This window comes from Balaenoptera ricei, chromosome 11 (genome assembly GCF_028023285.1).
Source record: "Balaenoptera ricei isolate mBalRic1 chromosome 11, mBalRic1.hap2, whole genome shotgun sequence".
Classification (NCBI taxonomy): Eukaryota; Metazoa; Chordata; class Mammalia; order Artiodactyla; family Balaenopteridae; genus Balaenoptera; species Balaenoptera ricei.
In genome coordinates this window covers 61,404,287-61,429,570 of record NC_082649.1, presented here as the reverse complement: position 1 = coordinate 61,429,570, position 25,284 = coordinate 61,404,287, and the positions used below count along the sequence as shown (strand labels likewise).

General features: G+C 38.6%; 1 protein-coding gene across 4 annotated transcripts in view; it reads left to right on the top strand.

The window, feature by feature from the left end:
• CTNNB1 (catenin beta 1) overlaps positions 1-25,284 on the top strand; it is a 42,633-nt gene that overhangs the window by 15,449 nt on the left and 1,900 nt on the right. The window contains exons 2-16 of one of the 4 annotated variants that reach the window (XM_059939369.1): positions 11,846-11,906; positions 12,346-12,573; positions 12,781-13,034; positions 13,166-13,404; positions 13,493-13,694; positions 14,840-14,984; positions 18,211-18,314; positions 18,392-18,730; positions 19,012-19,170; positions 20,673-20,792; positions 21,425-21,575; positions 21,664-21,785; positions 22,873-22,933; positions 23,978-24,198; positions 24,660-25,273. In XM_059939369.1, coding sequence (XP_059795352.1) covers positions 11,894-11,906; positions 12,346-12,573; positions 12,781-13,034; positions 13,166-13,404; positions 13,493-13,694; positions 14,840-14,984; positions 18,211-18,314; positions 18,392-18,730; positions 19,012-19,170; positions 20,673-20,792; positions 21,425-21,575; positions 21,664-21,785; positions 22,873-22,933; positions 23,978-24,186 — 2,346 coding nt within the window. In that variant the 5' untranslated portion in view covers positions 11,846-11,893 and the 3' untranslated portion in view covers positions 24,187-24,198; positions 24,660-25,273. Of the gene's footprint in view, positions 1-11,845; positions 11,907-12,345; positions 12,574-12,780; positions 13,035-13,165; positions 13,405-13,492; positions 13,695-14,839; positions 14,985-18,210; positions 18,315-18,391; positions 18,731-19,011; positions 19,171-20,672; positions 20,793-21,424; positions 21,576-21,663; positions 21,786-22,872; positions 22,934-23,977; positions 25,274-25,284 lie in introns of those variants that run through there. The other 3 variants (XM_059939368.1, XM_059939370.1, XM_059939367.1) reach the window with 3 other exon arrangements.

Here is a 25,284-nt window from a genome sequence, read left to right as displayed (position 1 = left end):
AGGTTTGAACTGCGTACATCAACTTAAACACTTTTTCCCACCAATAAATATAGTGCCTGATTTTTTTTTTATTTTTATTTTTTTTATTGGTAGTAGGGTTTTATTTATTTATTTTTGGCTGTGCTGGGTCTTTGGTTCGTGCGAGGGCTTTCTCTAGTTGCGGCAAGTGGGGGCCACTCTTCATCGCGGTGCGCGGGCCTCTCACTATCGTGGCCCCTCCCGTTGCGGGGCACAGGCTCCAGACGCGCAGGCTCAGTAGTTGTGGCTCACGGGCCCAGCTGCTCCGTGGCATGTGGGATCTTCCCAGACCAGGGCTCGAACCCGTGTCCCCTGCATTAGCAGGCAGATTCTCAACCACTGCGCCACCAGGGAAGCCCAGTGCCTGTATTTTGATTTTACAGATCTGTAAGTGTGAGGAAAAGTTTCTGTTGGATTAGAGATCGCAGTATGTGGAAGAAAAAAATTAGGGTTTGAGTTTTGATTCTGTCCCATCCTTGGGCGAGTCATTTATCGGTTCCTTTGTTTCTGAGGCAGAGATAGCAGTATTCAGATTTTCTACCATGTGGGGGCTGGTGCCCCTAAACCCCCGTCATGTTGTTCAAGGGTCAGCCGTGTATATATCTTCAAAAATGTTCGTTGAGCACTTTCTGAAAGTACCAGGTGCATAACTGTTGAAAAATTAGACTAAAATGCATAGAGAGAAAGTTGGAATTATTAAGACAGTAATATTCTTCATATTCCTCTGTAAAAAGGTATTTATTAACTTATAATCAGAAAAAATATATATACACACTATTGGTGGAAAAGTAAATGAAAAATCATTCTCTCTATGCCAATAACACTAGAAATTGTTTCTAGAGAGTTAAAAAATAATTCTAGGTAACTCATAATTTCTGTGTCATCATCACATCCTCTGTAGACACTGTCTCCTTCGGCCAAACATGCGGGTCTAAGTGATATTAATAATGATCATTAATTAATAACAACAGTGGCTAACATTTTTTATGGGGGGAAGAAAAAGGCATATTGAAGCCATGTTCTAGTTTAGCATATACCTGATCTTAATGGCCTGATATGTTTTTCCCAAACAAATGGACTTGATGTGGCTTTCATATGTCATTTGGTCCAGTTTCATTTTTTTCACACAGCCTGCTTTTGAAGATACTCCTGGGAAAAAGGTGAGTGACTTCTCTTAGTAACCTAGTAGCCCACTTAAAAACCCTTTCTGTTGTTGGTCTTCACATTTAGGTTTAATGTACTTAATTAAAATGTAAATTCACTTGCCTTTCATTTGTACTTAGTGAAAGTAAGTAATAAATAGATGAAGGGTTGGCCAACTGCTGCCTACCACCTGTTTTTGTATGGCCTGAGAACTAAGAATGATTTTTACACTTTTTAATGGCTGATAAAAATCGAAAGACAGATAATATCTCATGACACATGAAATTTACAAAATTCAAATTTGCACTTTCCATGAATAAAGTTTTATTGGAACCTAGCCACGCTCATTAGTGTGCATATTGTCTGTGGTTGCTTTCTCACTACAATAGCAGAGTTGAATAGTTGCTACATAAGGCCTGCAAAACCCTGAAATATTTACTGTCTGGCCTTTAACAGAAAAAGTTTGCTGACTTCTGTTCTAGATGATATACATTGTTCACAAACGAATCCTTCGTGTTCGTAAAGGCATTTAAGAAGTCTCTTAGGTATATATAATTGTTGGCTTTCTAAGCTTCTATATTACATTTTAGTTGTTCTGCCTACTTTTAGAACATTTTTCTTGTTTTTAGCACATTCAGTCCATCAAGTATTTAAGAGCTTAACCTGTGCTAAGCACTTTGGAAACAGTGAGGAGCTAAAGGTACAGCCCCCAGGCCCTCTCAGAGTTCACATATTGAGCTTGCCTTTTTTTTTTTTTTTTTTTTTAAGTTCAGTGTGCTTGTATGGTGGGGAAGGGGAACTCTTACAACAAGTGGAGAAGAGGAAGGTTATTGTTATGGGATAAAAAGCAATGCATTTAAATTACTTCTGGAAGACTTTGATTCCCTTCCATTAATTCTGCCTGTAGCCTGAATTTAGAGAGTAACATCTAGAAACTTTCTTGAAGTAAAGTCTTCCATTTCCTTGGCATAATATACTCATGTTTGAAAATCCTGCATTTTCTTGTCAGCATTTGTGCTAGGCACAGAGTCAAAGTATGGAGTATGTACTGATTCAAATCTTAGAAATATTTTTAAATTATTATTTTTTTTGCTGTGGTTACTGTTCAAAGAATGTAGTTCTTTAGTATTACTTATGATACTTTTATCTAAAAGTTGCTAACCCTTCTCTTGCACTTAACTGCAACAGTGATTGTTAAATACTAATAGTGTGTAACTTTGGGGTGGGGATGGGATAAATGATTTGATTGAAAGGGCATGTGACTGAGCTAAACAGACCTGGATATGAGTTTTAACAGAGCAGTTTACTACCTGTACTCATATTAACTGCTGCTAGTCATTTTTTTCATCTGATGATTTGGGGGAGTGTTATCTACTTCATGAGGTTGCTTGGGAAGATTCCATTACGTTGTGATGCAGTTGATTTTTAGAATATCGCCACTTTAGTAGAATAAGAACTGAATGAAAAATCTCTGTTAGATTAAATTACTAAAAATAGAAATTTATTGATATAATAAAATGACATTTACCTAAATATTTTTAAAACCTACAGTAAGTTTGATTTCCTTGCTTTTAGAAAACATTGGTTATTTTTCCTAAGAATGTCTTTTTTTTAAGCAATTTCTTTGTGCCTTGAGGTGCTAATGGTTGGCTGAGTAGTTTCTACATTTCTTTTGCAGAAAGTCCATTTTATAGGCTACTTAGCTTTTATGTTGAGAAACATTTACTTAATGCTGTATATCACTGTTTGGCTAAATAACATAGCGTGGGCTAAATGATAGATATTTTCTTGGGCAAGTATCATTTCTAATACCAGTATATTATTTCTATACATTTTCTTTGCAAATGTATGCAAAAATGTCTATTAAAAAGTATGCAATGCCTTGCATATTAGATATATGTTGAATTTTTTTCTATGTATTCTTTTTAACTTTTAACGGCTTCATAGTAATTCTCTATCCCTCTCAACCTGGATGATTTACAGTAGTCTCGTAACTCTTCTCCCTGCTTTGCTTTTGACCCTCGTGGTCTTTTTTTTTTTTTCCATATAGACACTAGAGTGAACTTTAAAAATCCTAAATCACGGGTGTTAGTTACTCCAGTGGCTTCCCAGTATGTACCCTTATCCATCTGGTCCCTACCTCTTTTCATGGTTCCCTGATTTCTAGTTATACTGGTGACTTTTCAGTACTGCTTCCCTACAGGTCTTTCCTTCCTTTGCATTGGTTTTCTGTATGGAGTGTTCTGCCCCATCTTCACTTGGCTAGCTCCTCCTTCTGTGCTCCTGTCGCTTCCATCCTCATCACTCACTCTTACATAGTGTAGCCCTCCTCCCCAACGAAGTCACTCTATTCTTACCTTGTTTATTTTCTTCACAGCAGTTCTCACTCTTCAAATTGTCTTGTTTTTATTACTTAACTCTCTAATAGTAGAATGCAGGCTTTCCTAGACGTATGACCTTGACTCTCTGACTGTTATTCACTGTTCCTGCAATGCTGGTAACATAAAAGATACTTAAATATTTGTTGAGTAGATGAATATACATTCCATTCAATGGATACATTATTTTTTATTCACTCCCTTGTTGATGAGCATTTGGGTAATTTCCAGCTTTTTCTCTATGAATGCGTCACTGTGCAGCCCTCTTGGCATGCTTCTGTGAATATTCTGCAGAATACATTTCTATTATAAAAATGGAATTTTTATGTGAAAGTGTTTACACTTGTATTTAATGGATAGTGCCAACTTACCATCCAAGAAGTTTCTGCCAGTTTAACTATATCCATCTCAGCAGTGGGTATTATCTTTTCACTCTTACCAGTCTGATAAGCAGAAATTAATGAGTTTAAACTCTTTTGCATATGTTTATTGCTTACTTTCTGTTTTTCCTTCAGTGATGGTTCCTGCCCTTTCTCTGCTGTATTTATTGATTTCTCCTCAGTTCTTTGTGTACTATGGATATTAGCCTTTAATCATATTTCACTTCTGGTGTCCAATATGTCATTTAAAAAATTACTTTATACATGGTGGTTTTTTGCTTGGGATTTTAAGGTTTTATACACACACACACAAATTATCCTATCTTTTTGATTTCAGAGTTCCAAGTCATGCTTATGTTGGGCTTCTTACCATGGTTTTATTTCCATATATACTACCCTTGTATAAGACCATATTTTATCCCATTGGTATTTTTGTTTTTAACCTGTAAATATTTGGCATATGTAGGTTTAATTTTAATACAGTAAGGATGAAAAAATGGTATTTTTACAAGGAAAAGTCCCTTTCTCCTAATACTATTAATCAAGTAATCCAGCTATCTCCCACCAGTTGAAATATCACCTTTTACATTTATTAAATTGCCACATTATGTCTGGGTGCTTTCTGATTACTGTAGTCTCTTAACCATTCCTACCCCCAATAATATAATTGTTAATTGCTTTGGCTGTTGATTTATAATGAATTTTAGTATCTGATAGAATTGGTCCCTTATTGTTAACACATTCAGTCTTTTTTTTATTATCTTCACACTTCCGTTCCAAATGAATTTAAGAATCATTTTCACTCCTAAAGAAATCTAACTGAGCATTTTGTTGGGAATACATTGAATTTATAAACTAAGAGAAAACTGGCATCTTTATATAGTACAAAAAAATTCTAGTCAAGAATAAGACAGCTCTCCTTTAATTTTGTATGTACCTTTTTTTGTTGTTTTTATTGTTGCAGTTATGAGTGAACTCTTTGTGATTATGTTTTTCTGACTGTCCTAAATGTATATAGGAAACTAGTTTGTATATAATTTAATAACTTTCATTAAAAATTTGGTTGAACTGTGTTTTCTGTGCAGCTTTATCAGACTGTAAAATCCACTTAAAATGGGTGTAAAAGTGTCTTTAGAATGTTAAAAAGAGTGTCCTCAGTTTAAAAGTATTTAGCCAGTCATCATTTTGTGAAGTTTGAGAAACAGAATTTTCAGCTTCAAGATGTAATGGAAACAGATCCTCCCACATAACTACAACCACTAGCCTTTTAAAATAGACTTGTAGCCTGTTTAGCTTTTGTGACTGCTACCTTTTCAAGGAGATGGACATGTTTTATTCTCATATTCAAGACTTGAGTGTGTAAGGTTTAGCTGATTTAACAAAAGTTTCTATAAAATATTCATGGGTTTTTTTTTTGGTAACTCCATTTTAATGAACTTTAAGAGATTAACATACAAAAGTATTTTAAAATCATATTTGGAGTTTAAATTATTTTATCTGGAATGTTGATGTATAGCTGTTTTCTTATTTTTATTTAGTTATTTTTGCTGTGCAGAGTGTAGAGATTAATGTAATAAACACCCATGTACTCACCACCCAGATTAACAGGTGTAATTTTGCTATTTGTTTGATTAAACACACACACACACACAGAGCTAAAGAGTTGAAGCCATCTTTAATATCCTTTTGCATACTATGCCTTTTGCCCCTGAGTATTAAGAAGCTGGTGTGTATTCTTTGTACTTTTACTACATAAACAATATGAAGTGTTGGGTTTTCTTTTCAACTTGCATAAAATTATATTTGCAAGTTATAAAAATGTGCCTGTGTCGATAAAGGCTATTCTGTATGTATTTTGAAATAGCTGTATTTTAAACTATCAATCTTACATGCACACCAGTGTTCATAGCAGCACTATTCACAATAGCCAAGACATGGAAGCAGCCTAAGTGTCCATCAGCAGATGAATGGGTAAAGAAGATGTGGTGTGTGTGTATATATATATATATATATATATACACACACAATATATATATACACAATGTGTGCATGTGTATATGTGTGTGTGTATATATATGCTTGCAATGGAATACTACTCAACCATAAAAAAGAATGAAATAATGTCATTTGCCGCAACATGGATGGACCTAGAGTTTATCATACTAAGTGAAGTAAGTTAGAGAAAGACAGATATCATATGATATAACTTATATGTGGAATCTAAAAAAATGATACAAATCAACTTATTTACAAAACAGAAACAGATTCACAGACATAATTACCAAAGGGGAAAAGGGTTACCAAAGGGGAAAGGGGAGGGGGAGGGATCAGTTAGGAGTATGGGATTAACAGATACACACCACTGTATATAAAATAGATAAAAACAACAAGGGTTTACTGTATAGCACAGGGAACTATATTCAATATCTTGTAATAACCTATAATGGAAACGAATCTGAAGCTGTACACCTGAAATTAACACAATATTTTAAGTCAACTATGGTTAAAAAAAAACTTAAAAATTAAAAGAAAGAAATAAAATTGAAAAAGATCTTTTTGGTAGCTTATATTAGTATAAGCTGGAGAAAAACAGTTTCTACTTTTTGTAGTAATTTGTTCTTAGAGTGGAAAAAGTGAAAATTTGTCTTAAAACTTTTTTTTTTCCTGATGGATCAGAACTATTTTAGGATTGTGTTTATTGACCAAAGATTCTGTGTGCAGTTACTCATCAGTGAGACTAATGATATATCATACATGTAAAGGATATTGCCAGAATTGAATTATTTTAAGTAGTAAAATCATATTCTTAGACACACATAGTTGGCTTAAATGTGCTATATCAGCGATTATTGAAGTGACTTCTTATGCATGACATATACATGTACCGCATAAAAATGTTAAAAGGACGACATAAAAATCTGGCAAGACAAATGGCTACAAGTAGGGGGAAAAAATTAAGCATTCAGTCTTCTCAGAATTTAGAAGAACTTGTAGGGTGGGGTGGTGGTACATACATTAGATGGCTGGGCATAGCTATTAATAGTTGTCCGAGGGCTTCCCTGGTGGCACAGTGGTTGGGAGTCCACCTGCCAATGCAGGGGACACAGGTTCAAGCCCTGGTCCGGGAAGATCCCACATCCCGTGGAGCAACTAAGCCCGTGCGCCACAACTACTGAGCCTGCGCTCTAGAGCCCGCGAGTCACAATTACTGAGCCCGTGTGCTACAGCTACTGAAGCCCGCACACCAGAGCCCATGCTCTGCAGCAAGAGAAGCCACCTCAAGGAGAAGCCTGCACTCTGCAATGACTAGTAGCCCCCGCTCCTCACAACTAGAGAAAAGCCCGCACACAGCAACGAAGATCCAGCATAGCCAAAAAAAAAAAGTTGTCCGAGATAACAGTTGATGCTTGATCGGCCCTTGGTAAGGTGGTCACTAGTACAATGCCTTCTTTGAAAACTGTATCAATTTATGCTCCATCAGTATTTTGGAGCTATGTATCAAAAGCCTTAAAACTTAAAGTTCTTATTCTTTAACCCAGTAATTGAAGTAGTCCTTTGGTGGAAGGGAGGTGGAAGAAATTAAGAGAACTATTAATATGCAAAGATGTTTTTTCAGCATTGTTTGAATAGCAAACTAAATAGGAAAGACAAACTAAATATTCAAGAATGTGAGGTGTGGTTAAATTATAGTATAGACCTATGATACAGTACAGATAATATTTGGTAAGGGTCTACAACACAAGGAATTGGCTTTTATATTTTTATATTAACAAAAAAACCTAACAGTAAATTTAACAGAATACCAAATATAACAATGTCATTATTATGGGAATGCCAAAGGAAAATACCATTTTATACTAAGCATATATTATTTTATGGGTGAGGTAGCGGAGACACTAAAATGAAAGAAGGAAGATGATCAGGAACATCCTAATTTTCCCTAGCCACAGACAGTTCAGATTTCTAATAGCCATTTTTGTACCTACATATTTAAAGATAATACCAGGAGTATCAATCTAGGTGTTTCAGAGGAGTGAAAGTGTCATTAAATGTTTGTTTTTTATTGCCCAGTTTGGGGAAGACCCCTCCCAGGACATGGACGCGCGCGCGCGCGCGCACACACACACACACACACACACACACACACACACACACAGCTGAGGAGTAAAAGCAGAAAGGAAACTAGAGTAAGTTGTGACTTAAAAGTGTTAGTGTTGAATAAAAAGTGCTGAGACAGGAAGATTTGAGACTATAAATTTTTAAATGGCAAGGTATTAGTAGTGACAGTTAATAAAAATGGATATGTATGTGCTTTTAGATTTACAAAATAGACTTTAGTAAGAACTTTTTTCTGATTCCTGAGAGTATATCAAAAGTTTTTCGTGCACTTTCTTACTAGATTCTTGGAAAAGTTAATTGTTAGCATGAACAGCCAGTAATCTATATTATAAACTGGTTTTATAATCTATTTTATAGCAAAGTTACTTCTAGTTAGTAGTACTCAAACTTTGAAATCCAAGGTAATTAAGATAATTTTGTGTTGATGGGTGATATCTATATTATGTCAAGATTTCTCATGTAGATTTTGACCGAAGGCCACTTAAAGTACAAAAGGTGAAGTAGAGCCCCCAACAATCATTTTGAAGTTAGCTCTAAGGCTAATCTTTTATAATAATGTTGTGGTATGTAAGAAAATATCGTTACTTTTTATAGCCACATAATGTACTAATGTATGTAATTTACTTTAAAATCATTCTGTAGGAAGGCACCAATATGGCACGATATTAATAATTGTTAAGTATAGGCGATGTGTGCATTAAAAAGTTGTGTCCACTTTTCTGCATATTTGAAAAATTTCATAATAAGAAAAAAGAAAAACCTAGCATGCTTAAGTAGTCTTGTTAGAAAAGCTGAAGGAAAAATTACTCATAGTAATACTTTGAATAAGGTATGGTGTAGGATGAACTTTCTCCTTAGATTGAAATTATTATATGTAATGGATATATATTTTTCTAAACCTTATAGAGTTTAAATCAGAAATAGATGAATTTTGAGGTGTTCTTTACAAAATATATAATTGGAAAAGAGTATATGTTAAGCAAAAAGAGAAAAATAAAAGGAAGTGTGCATGTATCCATTACCTCATTAGACTGGATAAGTTGGTGATCCCCCAGCACCCTCTTTCTTTGTCAGAGCACCACTTGGTGGTGATAAAGCTGTCAGGACACACAGCATTCTAAATGTAGTCTATGGTTGTGGTCACTTGCATCTGGGAACATTTAGTACTTCATTTTTTCTTAAAAAAGCATTATACTCCCTTTATCTTGATTGGTACATAGTGGGCTTTTCCCCATTTTTGTTTCTCATAATTCTTTTTGAAGTTGGAGCTTTGATCCCCTGAGTTGATCCTCTTGTTTCTTCTCTTGTATTCTGTGTGTCTTTCTCCTTTATGCTCTAGGAGTTTTTCTCAATTTCAGTTATCTATTGAACTTTTTATTTTTATTTATTCTCTCCAGTTTTTACGAGGGTAATAAAGTGAAACGTTCTGTTTCCCTCCCCACCTTACCCCGATTTTAAAGTTTTGTTTCTCTGGAGTCTGGTTTTCCTGAAGTCTTTGGTAAGCCTTAGTTGATTAGGAGCTCTAGGCCCTTAATGTATGGCAGGGTGTAGTAGAGGGGAGCCAGCCCTTGGGCTGAAAGCTCTGCCCAGAGGAAGAATGAGGAAAGCTTTACTTTGGGGCAAGATTCTGCTGTAGTTCTCTGGATAGGATATTCAGTTTCTTCAGTAAATATTTCTCAAATTTTAGGTAAATTTGGATTTGTCTGCAGATCAGTGTAGGGGTGAGTTGGTATATACTGCTGCTTATGTAGATCCCCATTTTCATTCCTACTTTTTACTTCTTTACTTGCTGATTGACACTTGGCCTCCCTCACTTCAGAGGGTTGCCATGAAGAGCAAGAATAATTTTTATGTATGTTGCATAAGTTTGAAAGTGCTATAAAAAAATAATAGTACTAAGACGTCCCCAACATGCAAATAGATATTATAAGTTTGGAACATGAACTTGCTTTTTTCCATAAAATCATTATAATCATGGTCAAGTTACTAGGTCAGCCCACATAAGTAGATTTTACCCAGTAATATGGCTAATATGTTTTGCCTTTGTCTCAACAAGGAAAAAAACACTATAAATATTTTTTTTTCTTGATGCCAGATACATCAAAGCACTTCTTAAACAGCTGCACCTGTAGATGTGACTAGTTGGTCTCTGAGCTCTGTGGCATTGGCCAGAGGAGAAGCTCAGTGTAAAACATGTTTTAAGTCCCCTTCCCTGGAAATCTATTGGGAGCTGGAGAGGGGAACCCATTTTTCAGAGGGGTGGAGAAATAGTTAAATAGCCAGTCTCAAAGATAGGCAAAAGATACGAACTAAAATACAGCCATCAGTGGACAGAGAACCTGGGTTTCTTCCATCATAGTATTTCTCAACATATGGTCTGCAGATCACTTTCTGCATCCTTAGAATGTTCATTAAAAGTGCAGGTTTCTACACACCCCCTCCCATCCTATTGAATCAAAACAATAAACACATAATCCTACTTAGTACATGATTTTAAAATACAAGTTTCTTGTTGACAGGAATCACCTTTGTTATTTTCTGTCCTTCACTTTGCCTTGTAAGTAAATCGTCAGTTGTTCCTACTGTGGACGATAAAACAATTGTGTCCACAACTCTTGTCAGCTTTAGGTGTCAAGTGATCTTTGTGGTTATAAAAATCTAGTTTTGGAAGAGCAAATCCAGGAATAATCAACACATGCTTCCTTTACATAGAGAAGATAGGACTTTTAGAGTACAGTTTCCAACTGCATTATGTTAAACACATTTAAACTTTTTTGGACACTGATAGAAAACACAGTTCACACTTAAATATCTTAGTCCACGTTGGTAATTTACATCTAATTTTTAATTTGTAGTGCAAGAAGAACTTGTTTGGGGTAGACTATGTAATAAAGGAAGTTTTGTTATTAGGAATATCTAGAGACCATAAGCCCTTAAACTGGTCTCATTTGCAAATAGCTCCCTGTGTAATTCAGTGTTTTCCTGAGTATTACACAAAAATGCCAAAATGCAGACATAAATTAGATGCGAAGATTTTTTAATATATATGTGAGTGATTTTTACATTGATCAAAGCATTCACTTGTATTTATAATAAATCATTGCTATAAAATTGAACTTAGAAAAGTTTGACTAAAAAAGGTGCTTTTAATTTGTGTTGCAAACTTTGAGAAGTAATTTTACTTCTTAGTAAAAAATCTGAAATCTACTGTTCTGATCCAGTCACCACACATAAAATACCTTATGAAGGTATTTTAGATGGCATTGTATTATATCAGAAAAGAAAACAGTAACAATTGACCCGTTAAATGAACATTTGGTGTTTGTTTGTTTTTTTTTTAATTTGGTGTTTTTAAAATCCCACTGGACCTCTATTGCCCAAAGAAGACCTATGAATTTTGCAGTGAAAGAAATTAAAAAGGGAGAGGAGAGGACTTTTGGAACTCAAGGAGGAGTTGATTTTGAATAGCTTTTTCCCCTCCCTGGCTTTCATTAGTAGAGTGCTTATGCTTTGTCATCTTCAGTAATTTTGCTTTTTTGACATCCTGTGTATCTGTAATTTATATTTCTCCTGAAAAGAGGTGCTTGTTAAAGAGAAGTTTTCACTTAGAAGTTTGGCAATGATAGAGCTGTGGTTGAAGTGTTTGGAGGAGACCATGAGGTCTGTGTTTCACTGTATCACACGGTGAAAGACGACTTGGGGCTTTTTGTGGAGGTCGTCCATGATGTTTGACAGGCCATCCTAGTGACTTATGAGTATTAAAATCAAACAATTTTAAATCCTGATGACTTTGATTAACTCTTTTAGGGTCTCTGAAGTACACCATACTACGGTTTTGAAAATCTTGCGTGGACAATGGCTACCCAAGGTTTGTATCATAAGTCTTTAGTTACTGAATTGGGGCTCTGCTTCATTGCCATTAACCCAGTCTGGCTCAGATTCCCCTGCTTTCCTCTCTCCCTGCTTACTTGTCAGGCTACCTTTTGCTCCATTTTCTGCTCACTCCTCCTAATGGCTTGGTGAAATAGCAAACAAGCCACCAGCAGGAATCTAGTCTGGATGACTGCTTCTGGAGCCTGGATGCAGTACCATTCTTCACTGATTCAGTGAGTAACTGTTAGGTGGTCTCCTAAGAGTACAGATTTTTCATCACTGAGCTGATCCTGGCCATCATTCTGTTATCCTTGGCTGTCTTTCAGACTTGACTATTTCTAAAAAGATTTCAGTGAGTCATATCATAGATTTTTATTTTCAAATTAAGGTAACATTTCTCTGGTAGTAACACTAATGCTGTTTGATTTTTATAGCTGACTTGATGGAGCTGGACATGGCCATGGAGCCAGACAGAAAAGCAGCTGTTAGTCACTGGCAGCAACAGTCTTACCTGGACTCTGGAATCCATTCTGGTGCCACTACCACAGCTCCTTCTCTGAGTGGTAAAGGCAATCCTGAGGAAGAGGATGTGGATACCACCCAAGTCCTGTATGAGTGGGAGCAGGGATTTTCTCAGTCCTTCACTCAAGAACAAGTAGCTGGTAAGAGTATTATTGCCTTACTGAAAGTCAGAATGCAGTTTTGAGAATTAAATAGTTATTCTAATAAAAGTTAGTGTATAATAGCTTAAATAAAATGGTGTGGTAAAGAGAAGGGAGTGATTGCAATATCACCTTGACTGTTTAGGATAGCAAATACTCGGTGAATGCTGAGCTATGGATAGTGAGTGTTGAATTTACCTTTTGCAGATATCGATGGACAGTATGCAATGACTCGAGCTCAGAGGGTACGAGCTGCTATGTTCCCTGAGACATTAGATGAGGGCATGCAGATCCCATCTACACAGTTTGATGCCGCTCATCCCACTAATGTCCAGCGTCTGGCTGAACCATCACAGATGCTGAAACATGCAGTTGTAAATTTGATTAACTATCAAGATGATGCAGAACTTGCCACACGTGCAATCCCTGAATTGACAAAACTGCTAAACGATGAAGACCAGGTAAGTAGTGACATGGCTAGCTTTTTAATCTGCTTTGAAGGAAACTCCCAAGGGAGTAGTCTTATAATATCTACCCAGTATCAGTATTTGAAAACTGGAAAATGACGTCTCTTAATTCCTGTACATTATAGGTGGTGGTTAATAAGGCTGCAGTTATGGTCCATCAGCTTTCTAAAAAGGAAGCTTCCAGACACGCCATCATGCGTTCTCCTCAGATGGTGTCTGCTATTGTACGCACCATGCAGAATACAAATGATGTGGAAACGGCTCGCTGTACTGCTGGGACCTTGCACAACCTTTCCCATCATCGTGAGGGCTTGCTGGCCATCTTTAAGTCTGGGGGCATTCCTGCCCTGGTGAAGATGCTTGGGTAAGAAAACATGGTCAGAATGCTCCAAGCTCAGAAGGAGAAGAGTGCAATCACAACATTTCTGATGAGACTTTTTTCTTCTTCCCAGTTCACCAGTGGATTCTGTATTGTTTTATGCCATTACAACTCTCCACAACCTTTTATTGCATCAGGAAGGAGCTAAAATGGCAGTGCGTTTAGCTGGCGGGCTGCAGAAAATGGTTGCCTTGCTCAACAAAACAAATGTTAAATTCTTGGCTATTACAACAGACTGCCTTCAGATTTTAGCTTATGGCAATCAAGAAAGCAAGGTAAAAGAATTGTATTGAACGTGGTTGTCATGGAGCATGGGAGACCCCCAATGTCATGTCCTTCTATGGATTTTGGCAAATTCATTGTATGCCTCACCCTTTGTATGTATCCTAGAAAAGTTGGACATCTCTGTTTCTTTAAATATTTGAGTTGTCAGTGTGTAATGCACTATGCTAGGTGATAGGGATATAGCACACAAGCTTCTCTTAAAGCTTTCATTCTTGGGTGGAAGAGAGACACTGAAATAATACCCTAATTACTATTTAATTCATGTGTTAGGAGGAAGTAAAGGGGCTATGAGAGCATGTAAATGAACCAGACCCTCTTCTGAGGGTTCAAGCAGATTTCGTGGAGAAAGTGATAGTTGAGTTTAGCTCTTAAGGATGAGAAGGGATTGATTAAAGGTGAATGAAGGTTAGGGAGAGGAAATGGCATCTTTGACAGTTCTGCTGAGGGAGGAGCAGGGCAAGATTTGGAAATTCAAGAAATGCAAAGAGTAAGGAAGAGGAAGTGTGTGAGGTGAGACTGTTGAGATAGGGCAGATCCTGCAGGGCTTAGGGGAACATGTTAAAAGGATAATGGGAAACAGTTTTTAGCAGAGGTGTGAAGTGATGAGATGTGTTTTCAGAAGATCGGGGTAGAGTCAGGAGGTGGGGGTGTGCGGGGGAGTAAAGGGCAAGAATGACTATTTTATGCTGTCTCTTTTTGAGGTGGATATGAGATATGATTAGGAAAAGCAAAGAGCTAGATCATTAAGACTCTTTAAGTGCCCATTCTGGTTCATATTTTCACTCAACACTTTGGCTTTGATGTAACTTGTGTATCTGGGCATTACTGTTTCATACCAACACGGTTTTTCGTTGTTTTTGTTTTTCCTTTTACTGTGATCAGTGTAGGAAGAAGAAAATTGGGCCAGAGTTTATATATTTTTGGGAGGACTGGGGTGCATGAATTTGAGTGAAATGTTGTAGAAGGAGGGGTTAAATAGGGCCCCAGTATGGGGGTCTAGCTAATGACGACCAGGAATATATTTAAGTCATTAAGCTGGCTGAAATTCTTGTATAATAAAATAGGTTGGTAATAGTAGCTTTCTCAGGCATTTGATCAAGATTCCATGACTAACAATACATACACATCTTTCCAGCTGATCATTTTGGCTAGTGGTGGACCTCAAGCTTTAGTGAATATAATGAGGACCTACACCTATGAGAAACTACTGTGGACCACAAGCAGAGTACTGAAGGTGCTGTCTGTCTGCTCTAGTAATAAGCCGGCTATTGTCGAAGCTGGTAAGTATGCTTGTCTATTCTGGGTTCTCATGTTTGCAGCACGTGTAGTTCTAATTAGATTATTAGATTACCTTTCTTAGGAAAAGGGTGATAGAACTGACCTTAACAGACTGAAAGTAGATGGTCCTATTCCGTTTGAAGCCAAAGTTGCATTCAGACAAAGTATATGTTCTGCTTGACACCTTCTTTGGTGCTATTCAAGCCTAGTTTAGGCAGTGTTCATATTACCCATCAAAAATGATGGCTGATACTTGGCTTGATAACAGCTATTCCAGAAATACCTGGAATGCGTGCAAAAAATACAGATTTTTAGACTTATTTAATCAGAATCCCTGGAGTGTTGAAGTGACAAGAGAGTCAGTAGGTAGCTGGAAATGTATGGGACTGGAGGCCTAGGAATCTTGATTTTTAGAAGTTCCCTAGGTTATTCTGATGCTCATTTGTTTATTCTGAAAATATTCAGCCCCTGTGTTTCAAGCACTGTAATAAGCACATGGTATACAATGGATAACAAAATAGGTATGGTCCCTGTATTTATTCTTACAGGTGGTGAGGGTGACAAAAATATGCAGAAAGATGGAGTGATCACATATTGGAATGAATGTTACAAGAGAAATGAACAGCAAGCAAATAGTGATACAGAATTAATGGGGAGGGAAGGGGCTTCCCTGAGAGGGGGATGTTAAATGAAATTGCAGAATGAGAAGGTGTTATCTATATGAGAAGGATTAAGTGCCTTCCAGATGGTCCTGAAGGTAGGAAAGAAATTGTTGAGTTCTAGGTGCTGAAGAGAAAGTCTGTGTAACTAGAATCTAGTGAGTGATGGGATGAATAGCTCAGGATGAGGGTAATGAGCTAGAGCCAGGCAGGGCTATATTGTGCAGGAGTTTCTAGGTCCCTGGAAGATGTTTATTCATGCTTTATTCCAGCTTTGGAAACACAGGTGTAGAATGCTTAGGTCAATTTGAAATATTAGGTGGGATCCAAATCCTAAAGGGCTCCTGAAGGTTATGCTAAAGCATTTGGTCTTTATCTTTCTTTTTTTTTTAAAATTAATTAATTAATTAATTAATTTTTGGCTGTGTTGGGTCTTTGTTGCTGTGCGCGGGCTTTCTCTAGTTGCGGCGAGCGGGGGCTACTCGTCCTTGCAGTGCGCGGACTTCTCATCGTGGTAGCTTCTCTTGTTGCAGAGCACGGGCTTTGGGCGCGTGGGCTTCAGCAGTTGTGGTGCAAGGGCTCAGTAGTTGTAGCTCACGGGCTCTAGAGCACAGGCTCAGTAGTTGTGGCGCACAGGCTTAGTTGCTCTACGGCATGTGGGATCTTCCTGGACCAGGGCTTGAACCCGTGTCCCCTGCATTGGCAGGCAGATTCTTAACCACTGCGCCACCAGGGAAGTCCCTGGTCTTTATCTTACAATGAGAAGCTATTGATGGCTGTTGAGCAGTGGCACAGCATCACAGTGAGGTGTTGGGAATATTAATACTAGCATCGTATGACAGTTCGAATGACCAAAGGCAAGCAGACCAGGCCACTGGGATGTGTTATAGGCTTCTAGGAATGATGTCATTAGACATTAAAAATACATAGCAAAGGATGAATGTTATTTGAGTTGACATATTCAGAGTGACTAAAGGTAGCTGGCAACGTATGCTACTGGAATGCAGGGGGAAGACTGGGCTGGGATAGAGATTTGGGAGTTGCCCTCTTAGTGTATGTGGGTAAGGGCTACAGGGAAGAGGCAGGGGCGCCTCTAAGCCATCTGCACCGGACTTTTACCCTGGGCATGCTGAATCACAATGTGTGTGTGTTTAAGTCTCTTAGGCTATTCTGAGAGGCATCTGGAACTAAGATCCACTCTCTTAGAGTTAATAATTACAGTGGAGGGACGGAATGAGATCTAGAGGGGAATCAAGTCTTTTTTTTTTTCTATATATAATTTTACTTTTTTAAAAAAAAATTTATTTATTTATTTGGCTGCGCCAGGTCTTAGTTGCGGCACGTGGGATCTTCGTTGCTGTGTCAGGGATCTTTTAGTTGCGGCATGCGGGGTCTTTAGTTGTGGCATGTGAACTCTTAGTTGTGGCATGTGGGATCTAGTTCCCTGACCAGGGATCAAACCTGGGCCCCCTGCATAGGGAGCACGTAGTCTTAGCCACTGGACCACCAGGGAAGTAGCATCAGCCTTGTGCACTCTGTTAGCAGCTGGAGCTGCTATGAGGAACGAACCAGATAGGGATGATCTTGTCTTACTGTAGGGGTGGTAGGCTAAATTATAGTTGTGATAAATGCTGTGAAGGGAGAAGTACAGGGTGCCGTGAGAATTACAGCAAGTAGACCTAACCTAATTGAGGAAATAATGCAGACCTGAAAAGATAAACAAGGAGACAAGGGAAAGTACATCCCACTGCATTTAGAAGTGATGTCAGTAGGAGAGAGATGGTGAAGTTAAGCCAGTGTGTGGGGAATTGAGCTTCCATTTAGACTCCTCTGCCAGTGTAAACGTCCTTCATTAGGGTTCTAAATGATGGAAGGTTGTGAATCTTTGAAGCACATCTTTTGAAGTCAGTGTCTTTTATACAGTCCCAGACATTAAGTGTTCTGGTGCCTTCTTTTTGGATTGTCCTCACCCCATGAGTTTACATAACTCCTTCAGGTCTTTGCTCAGATGTCACCTTCACACTTAGGTGACCTAATTACCCTACTTAAAAATGTAGCCCCCTCCTTTGTCTTGTGTTATGTTTTTTGTAGCACTTAACACCATTTGACACACTGTATAGTTTTAGTTTACTAATTGTGTATTTGTTTCTTGTCTGCCTCCAAGTAGACCATGAGCTCTGTGAAGGTAGGAATTTTAGACTGTTCTGCTCACTGGTATAGCTCCAACTCAAAACAGGGCCTGGTATTAAATATTTTTGAAATAATTGGATGAAAGGAAATAAGTAATAGGAATATTACCTACAGGGGGACTGTGGAGAGAATGAAGGTTTTTTCCACACAGGGAAGGAACAATAGATATTTGACAGAAGTTGTCACTAGGTGAGATGAACTGGAAAAGAAAGGGAAACTGAGCAGCATTGTAGAAAATGAAAGGAAATAAAGGACTTAGATGGAGGGGATAAGCTTTGGCAATAAAGAGGGACACGTTCTAAGACTAGAGAAGACACTTTGTACCGATACGACTTGTGAGCTAATAGCCATCGCCTTAGATATTTTTTAATCTTTTTAGGTGGAATGCAAGCTTTAGGACTTCACCTGACAGATCCAAGTCAACGTCTTGTTCAGAATTGTCTTTGGACTCTGAGGAATCTTTCAGATGCTGCAACTAAACAGGTAAATTCCGAGTAAACCAGTGCCTTAATGAAAAGAGTCAAGCTGAATATGTCCTGAGCGTGTTTTCATCTCCATAGGAAGGGATGGAAGGTCTTCTTGGGACCCTTGTTCAGCTTCTGGGCTCAGATGATATAAATGTGGTCACCTGCGCAGCTGGAATTCTTTCTAATCTCACTTGCAATAATTACAAGAACAAGATGATGGTGTGCCAAGTGGGTGGTATAGAGGCTCTTGTGCGTACTGTCCTTCGTGCTGGTGACAGGGAGGATATCACTGAGCCTGCCATCTGTGCTCTTCGTCATCTGACCAGCCGACACCAGGAAGCTGAGATGGCCCAGAATGCTGTTCGCCTTCACTATGGACTGCCAGTTGTGGTTAAACTCCTACATCCACCATCCCATTGGCCTCTGATCAAGGTAAATTGTCAGTGAAAGTAGAAGGTTGCAGAATTGAAAATGAACTACCTCTGACTATTATTAGATGGCTGTCTAGGCACCAGGGATTGATAAGTAGGAGTTGTATTCTTTAGTAAATAGGAAATATGTCTGGGATGGAGGTGAGGTTTTGAAGTGTTTCTGTAGTCAGTTTTACTTTCAAGTGATTGTGATAGATGTAGTGTGTTAGGAATTTTAGGCTAAGAAAATGGTTTTGTTGAGTTGTTTGCCAGTTCTTTACTCTTCCTTCTTCTTTTCTGCAGGCTACCGTTGGATTGATCCGAAATCTTGCCCTTTGTCCCGCAAATCACGCACCTCTGCGTGAGCAGGGTGCCATTCCACGACTAGTTCAGTTGCTGGTTCGTGCACATCAGGATACCCAGCGCCGTACATCTATGGGTGGGACACAGCAGCAGTTTGTGGTAGGTAAATCTTAATAGTGACACCTGGCTATTTAAAAGGAATGCAAAAATCCATAAGATCCTGAACTACTGAGGTCATTGGCTCCCTCCATTCTCCTGCCTGCCTGAAGGGCTGCTTGCTATTGACTAAAAAATCTGACATGTCTCCGTGGCCGCATAGAAGATAAGGAGTAATGTGGCCCCTAGTGGTATGTCCTTTGACATGTCCTTCACATCGTTGCCTCCTCAATCGTACGAAGGGGGTGTGGAGTGTGATTTACTGCTTTGGGGTCTCATTTAATCCATACAAAAGGTTCACATCCTTAGGAAGTAGCAGAGCCATAATTTGAATCCAAGTCTGTCTGATTTCCGAGTCTCTTATCCCCCACTGCAGTTCTACCTATAAATGTTTAACGTACCTTTTACTAGCTCTTCCAAGAGTGGTTTAAACTATTTCCCTGGACTTAACGAATGCCAACAAATTACAAGACTAAGTAGTAGCATTTCTGGGATCTTTACCTATAATCTTAGCCTGAAACTTTGATGTCAAGTTTGCAGTCTTAAAACTAGCTTCATTACAGGTATCTAAAGACACTTCTGATTCCTCAGAATGTGTTTTAAGACTCAGACCTTCAAAGATTCTCTCTTATTTAATCAGGTTACTTTAGAGAACAAGACTTTACCAGAACAGATCTTGAGACTCTGATTGCTAGTTGTGATATGGATGCACTCATTAGGAGGCTTTGCCTTTCTCTATTCATTACTTTTGGTGTTGGCCTGTCTCCATGAGGTGGCTTAATAGAATGCAAAGGGTACCTTTTAAAATCTCCTCTCTAGGAAGAAAGGAGCTTTTGTGTCCTTATAAAAATGAAGTTGAATATAAAAGCTGCTGCAAGTAGCAGAATTATGACCTTTTTAAAAACTCAGATAGAGGGAAAGCAGATTGTAGTTATATTTTGCAAAAGCTAACTTCCTTCTCCCATATAGGCTATCAGTTGAATAGTCTTGGAGGAGGTGAGTGGATTTTCTACCGGCAGCTCCGTAGAATTTTAGCAGTTGGTGACAAAACTTTGCTAAGTTTTCACCAAATACACATAGATGTACAAAGATAGAGGGAGCATCTGAAAGAAATCACTGACATAGTCTGCATGTTACTTTCCCATCTTTGTGTATCTTTTCTTTATGTATCCCTTTACCCAGAGTGATTGGTGCCCTGACTGTAAGAAAGTTATCTTTGGGATGCAGAGGTATATTGAAGCTGTGCTTTGCTGTGCGCAGTACCGTGATGGGGGAGGGGTGCTGCTTGGAATTAGTGCTGACAAGAGGCCACTTTCAGAAAGTGACATTCAACTGAATGGAGTCCACCTTCATTCCTGAACTAATTAATTGCAAATTCTGGGGAACTTTGGGTTTATAGTGTGAATAACTAATCTAGTAATTGCTACTCAGAACAGAAAGCCTTTCAAGTATATAAACTTTAGAGAGGACAATGCCCTATTTATTAACCATATTTCTTTTGGTAGGAGGGGGTCCGCATGGAAGAAATAGTTGAAGGTTGTACTGGAGCCCTTCACATCCTAGCTCGGGATGTTCACAACCGAATTGTTATCAGAGGCCTAAATACCATTCCATTGTTTGTGCAGGTATGTTGCTTTTAAGTGAGGTGTTCTAGATTCTGTGTGTCAGTAAAATTTCAGGATTTTAAAGATAAGCAAAGTATCAGGAAATTAGAGACCAAAATAGGGGCAGCAGCATTTAATTTTTCATCTGCTATCACCATTTCTAAATGGCAGTACTGCCCGTGCTTTCTGTTCAGAGTATAAAAAATAGAATCTCAGTGTGTCGTGTCCTTTCAGGTGAATACACTTATGAGAATTCCCTTCGGTTTTCTTGGGCAGTAGAAGGAGAAACATTGGGACTAAAACCTCAAGAAAGGAAGGAGACTTCCTACTCCACTTTTAGGGTTGCTCAGTTGTGAAGGGATGAAAGCTGGTCTGGGCTGCCAGAGCACAGGCCTCCAGCCACCTCTGGGTCTTCCAAGTTTTAGCTTGAATAACACTCTGACGAAAAGGTTCGTAGCTAAAACTGCTCTAGAAAACCATTGCTCCTGAGCATCACTCAAGCACATAAATGTAGAGTATGTGATCTAATACAGGCAGTACAGATACCGCTTACACTCGGAATTGGGAATTGGGAATGTTTACACTGCAGTGGGGTGCTTGCCATGTTTTAACTTTAGATTTAATTAGGTTTTGGGTGTATGTTTTCTCCTTAGCTGCTTTATTCTCCCATTGAAAATATCCAAAGAGTAGCTGCAGGGGTCCTCTGTGAACTTGCTCAGGACAAGGAGGCTGCAGAAGCTATTGAAGCTGAGGGAGCCACAGCTCCTCTGACAGAATTACTTCATTCTAGGAATGAAGGTGTGGGTAAGTAGGAAAGGAACCAGAGCCTTTAGCTTGTGTACAGTGACGCCTCAGCTTCTCCTCAAGGACCTTTATTCCATCCTTCTCCCAGCAACATATGCAGCTGCTGTTTTGTTCCGAATGTCTGAGGACAAGCCACAGGATTATAAGAAGCGGCTTTCGGTTGAGCTGACCAGTTCTCTCTTCAGAACAGAGCCAATGGCTTGGAATGAGGTAGGCAGCGTGAGCACGTTTATTTGGCTGTTTGCTAGAGCAGGTATAAGGAGGTTTGTGGTTTCCTCTCAAACCACTCAGTACGTGTTCATTTGCACTGACTTTGTCCTTGGCTTGCATATTCATTCTTTACACTCTTTTAGCAACTGCTGTGAGGAAAAACTACAGTTTTAAACAGCCTGTTCAGAACAAACAAGTTAGAATTTCTAACGGAGACATGAAAAAGGTAGCAGATTAAAGAACATTTTTCAAAAGGTTGTTAGGAAAGAGGCAGTCTATTAACCACTGTTGGAGGTCAGTTTATCAGTACTTCTTAAAAAATGCTCAATTTTTCACCTACTTTTCTACTTGAATTTCTATTAATTTGTTCAGTATTTGTCCTCAGTACAGTTGTTCATTGAAACAGTAGAACCACCCTGAAAGTTTTTTCAATTATGGTACATAGTCATAAAGTCAGTTGTTTTTGTTGAATGACTGGAGAGAGATCCTATATATCGTTAGGTGGAAAAAAAATAAAGCAAACTGCCAAACAGTGAGTAGTAATGTTAGTTGGCTGTTTAATAGGCAATCTTAACACGTTCCGGCTTGAGCTCTGACCTTCCTCACCCACTCCCTTTCTCCAGACCTGTCCTCTCACAGTTAGTGGCAACTTCGTTCTTCTAATGCGCAGGCTCTAGAAGTCTTTTCATATAACATATCCTGTCAGCAACTCCTTTTGGGGGTAGACACTTTGCCTGTTTTGTTTCCTGTTACATTTCTAGCACCAGGAACAGTGCCTGGCACGTAGTAAGTACTTAATAATATATCCTTGTGGAAAGAATAAATCAGTATTGTTAATACTGTGTGCAATGGGAAAACATGTTTCTCTAGGTATCTCTAGGTATCTTTGAAGGGTAGAGTTTGAAGTATTTCTGTATTGTATGCATCTGTATTTCAAAGTAATTCTGCATTTTCTAAGTATTTCTATAATGTTTGAGTTCTTTATTCTTTTCATAATCTGAAAAAAGTATGTTTTCAAAATATTAGACAGTATGCTTTGAGCTGAGAATTTTCATTTTGCTTCTTTGCCTTGTACCTGTTTATCTAGACTGCTGATCTTGGACTTGATATCGGTGCCCAGGGAGAACCCCTTGGATATCGCCAGGATGGTATGTGTCTCACATTTCTTGATTATCTCCAGATCAAGCTAAAGGTCCAAAGCTTTATCAAAAGAGCTGGTTTGCTCATCTGGGAAACCAGTGTTGGCAGGAAAGTAGTGGTGGCAATTAAGGGCAGTTCTTAAATTCTAGAGTCAGCAATAGTATCTTTATTGGAGCACAGGGAATTCTGAGCCACACACTGAGCAAGCAGTAGGATCACACCAATAAATAAGTGTCACTACTGCTAGGCCTCTGCAGGACAGTGCAGGATGTCACAAGTCGCCTGGCTTTTTATTCAGTTTTTTTTGTTCAGAGAACCCATAATACCTGTGTCTGCAGCCCACCCAGGAAGTGAGAGTATGGAAACTTCTGTCCCCAGGCTCAGATCTGGGATGGGTATTTACATAGTTAGCTTTTCAGAAAACTCTAAAAATACAATTCAAATCTGGGTAGTGGCGAATGGAGCATAATTAAGGGTAGACCACTAACAGCTGTAACTATTCATCTTAAATTTATAATCTTACCTGGTTTTTCCTAGTTAATAAACCACTTAGAGCTTATAAGCTTCTTACCTTGACAGGTACATATAAATGTTAACCCTTAATGTAAAACATATACAGGTTTCATTGGAAACTGGCACATTTTCTTTGTACTTTTGTGGGTGTCGCCTGGACTTTCTAACAAATAGATTACAATTGCCAGACCTCCTTGTTATCGCCTTCACCTCCTGCCATGACTGCTTGATGCCTAGGCGTCACACACAGTAGATTGCTTGCTGCTGCTCCCCGCTCAGGAGCCTGTCCCTGCCTGGGTAAATGCCACATGTCCACGACTAGAACCTGCTGGTCTGCCTTTGGTGGAAACAGACTTTGTGTAGCCTCATGGGTGGCCTGGCACTGGCACTTAGCTGAAGAAAGCTAGAAGTTGAAGAGGTTAGAAAGCAGCGCTTTCTGACAAGCTTGCTGCCCTTGGATGTCCCTAACCTTAGTGTTCACTTTTTTGTCTTCTCTCTCTCTCCCTTACCCATTCCGTTGCTACCCCTGACTCTCCTAGATCCCAGCTATCGTTCTTTTCACTCTGGTGGCTACGGCCAGGATGCCTTGGGTATGGACCCCATGATGGAGCATGAGATGGGCGGCCACCACCCTGGTGCTGACTATCCAGTTGATGGGCTGCCAGACCTGGGGCATGCCCAGGACCTCATGGATGGGCTGCCTCCAGGTGACAGCAATCAGCTGGCCTGGTTTGATACTGACCTGTAAACCATCCTTTAGGTAAGAAGTTAAAAAAGCCAGTTTGGGTAAAATACTTTTACTCTGCCTACAAAACTTCAGAAAGACTTGGTTGGTAGGGTGGGAGTGGTTTAGGCCTATTTGTAAATCTGCCACAAAAAAAGATACATTGAAAGGAGATGTCTTGGAACATGTGAATGTTCTCAGATTTCTGGTTTGTTACGTGGTCATGTGTGGAAGTTATTAACTTTAATGTTTTTTGCCACAGCTTTTGCAACTTAATACTCAAATGAGTAACATTTGCTGTTTTAAACATTAATAGCAGCCTTTCTCTCTTTATACAGCTGTATTGTCTGAACTTGCATTGTGATTGGCCTGTAGAGTTGCTGAGAGGGCTCGAGGGGTGGGCTGGTATCTCAGAAAGTGCCTGACACACTAACCAAGCTGAGTTTCCTATGGGAACAATTGAAGTAAACTTTTTGTTCTGGTCCTTTTTGGTCGAGGAGTAACAATACAAATGGATTTTGGGAGTGACTCAAGAAGTGAAGAATGCACAAGAATGGATCACAAGATGGAATTTATCAAACTCTAGCCTTGCTTGTTAAAATTTTTTTTTAAATATCTGTAATGGTACTGACTTTGCTTGCTTTGAAGTAGCTCTTTTTTTTTCTCTTTTTCTTTTTTTTGCAGTAACTGTTAGTTTTTTAAGTCTCTCGTAGTGTTAAGTTATAGTGAATACTGCTACAGCAATTTCTAATTTTTAAGAATTGAGTAATGGTGTAGAACACTAATTCATAATCACTCTAATTGTAATCTGAATAAAGTGTAACATTGTGTAGCCTTTTTGTATAAAATAGACAAATAGAAATGGTCCAATTAGTTTCCTTTTTAATATGCTTAAAATAAGCAGGTGGATCTATTTCATGTTTTTGATCAAAAACTTTATTTGGGATATGTATGGGTAGGGTAAATCAGTAAGAGGTATTATTTGGAACCTTGTTTTGGACAGTTTACCAGTTGCCTTTTATCCCAAAGTTGTTGTAACCTGCTGTGATACAATGCTTCAAGAGAAAATGCGGTTATAAAAATGGTTCAGAATTAAACTTTTAATTCATTCGATTGTGTCAC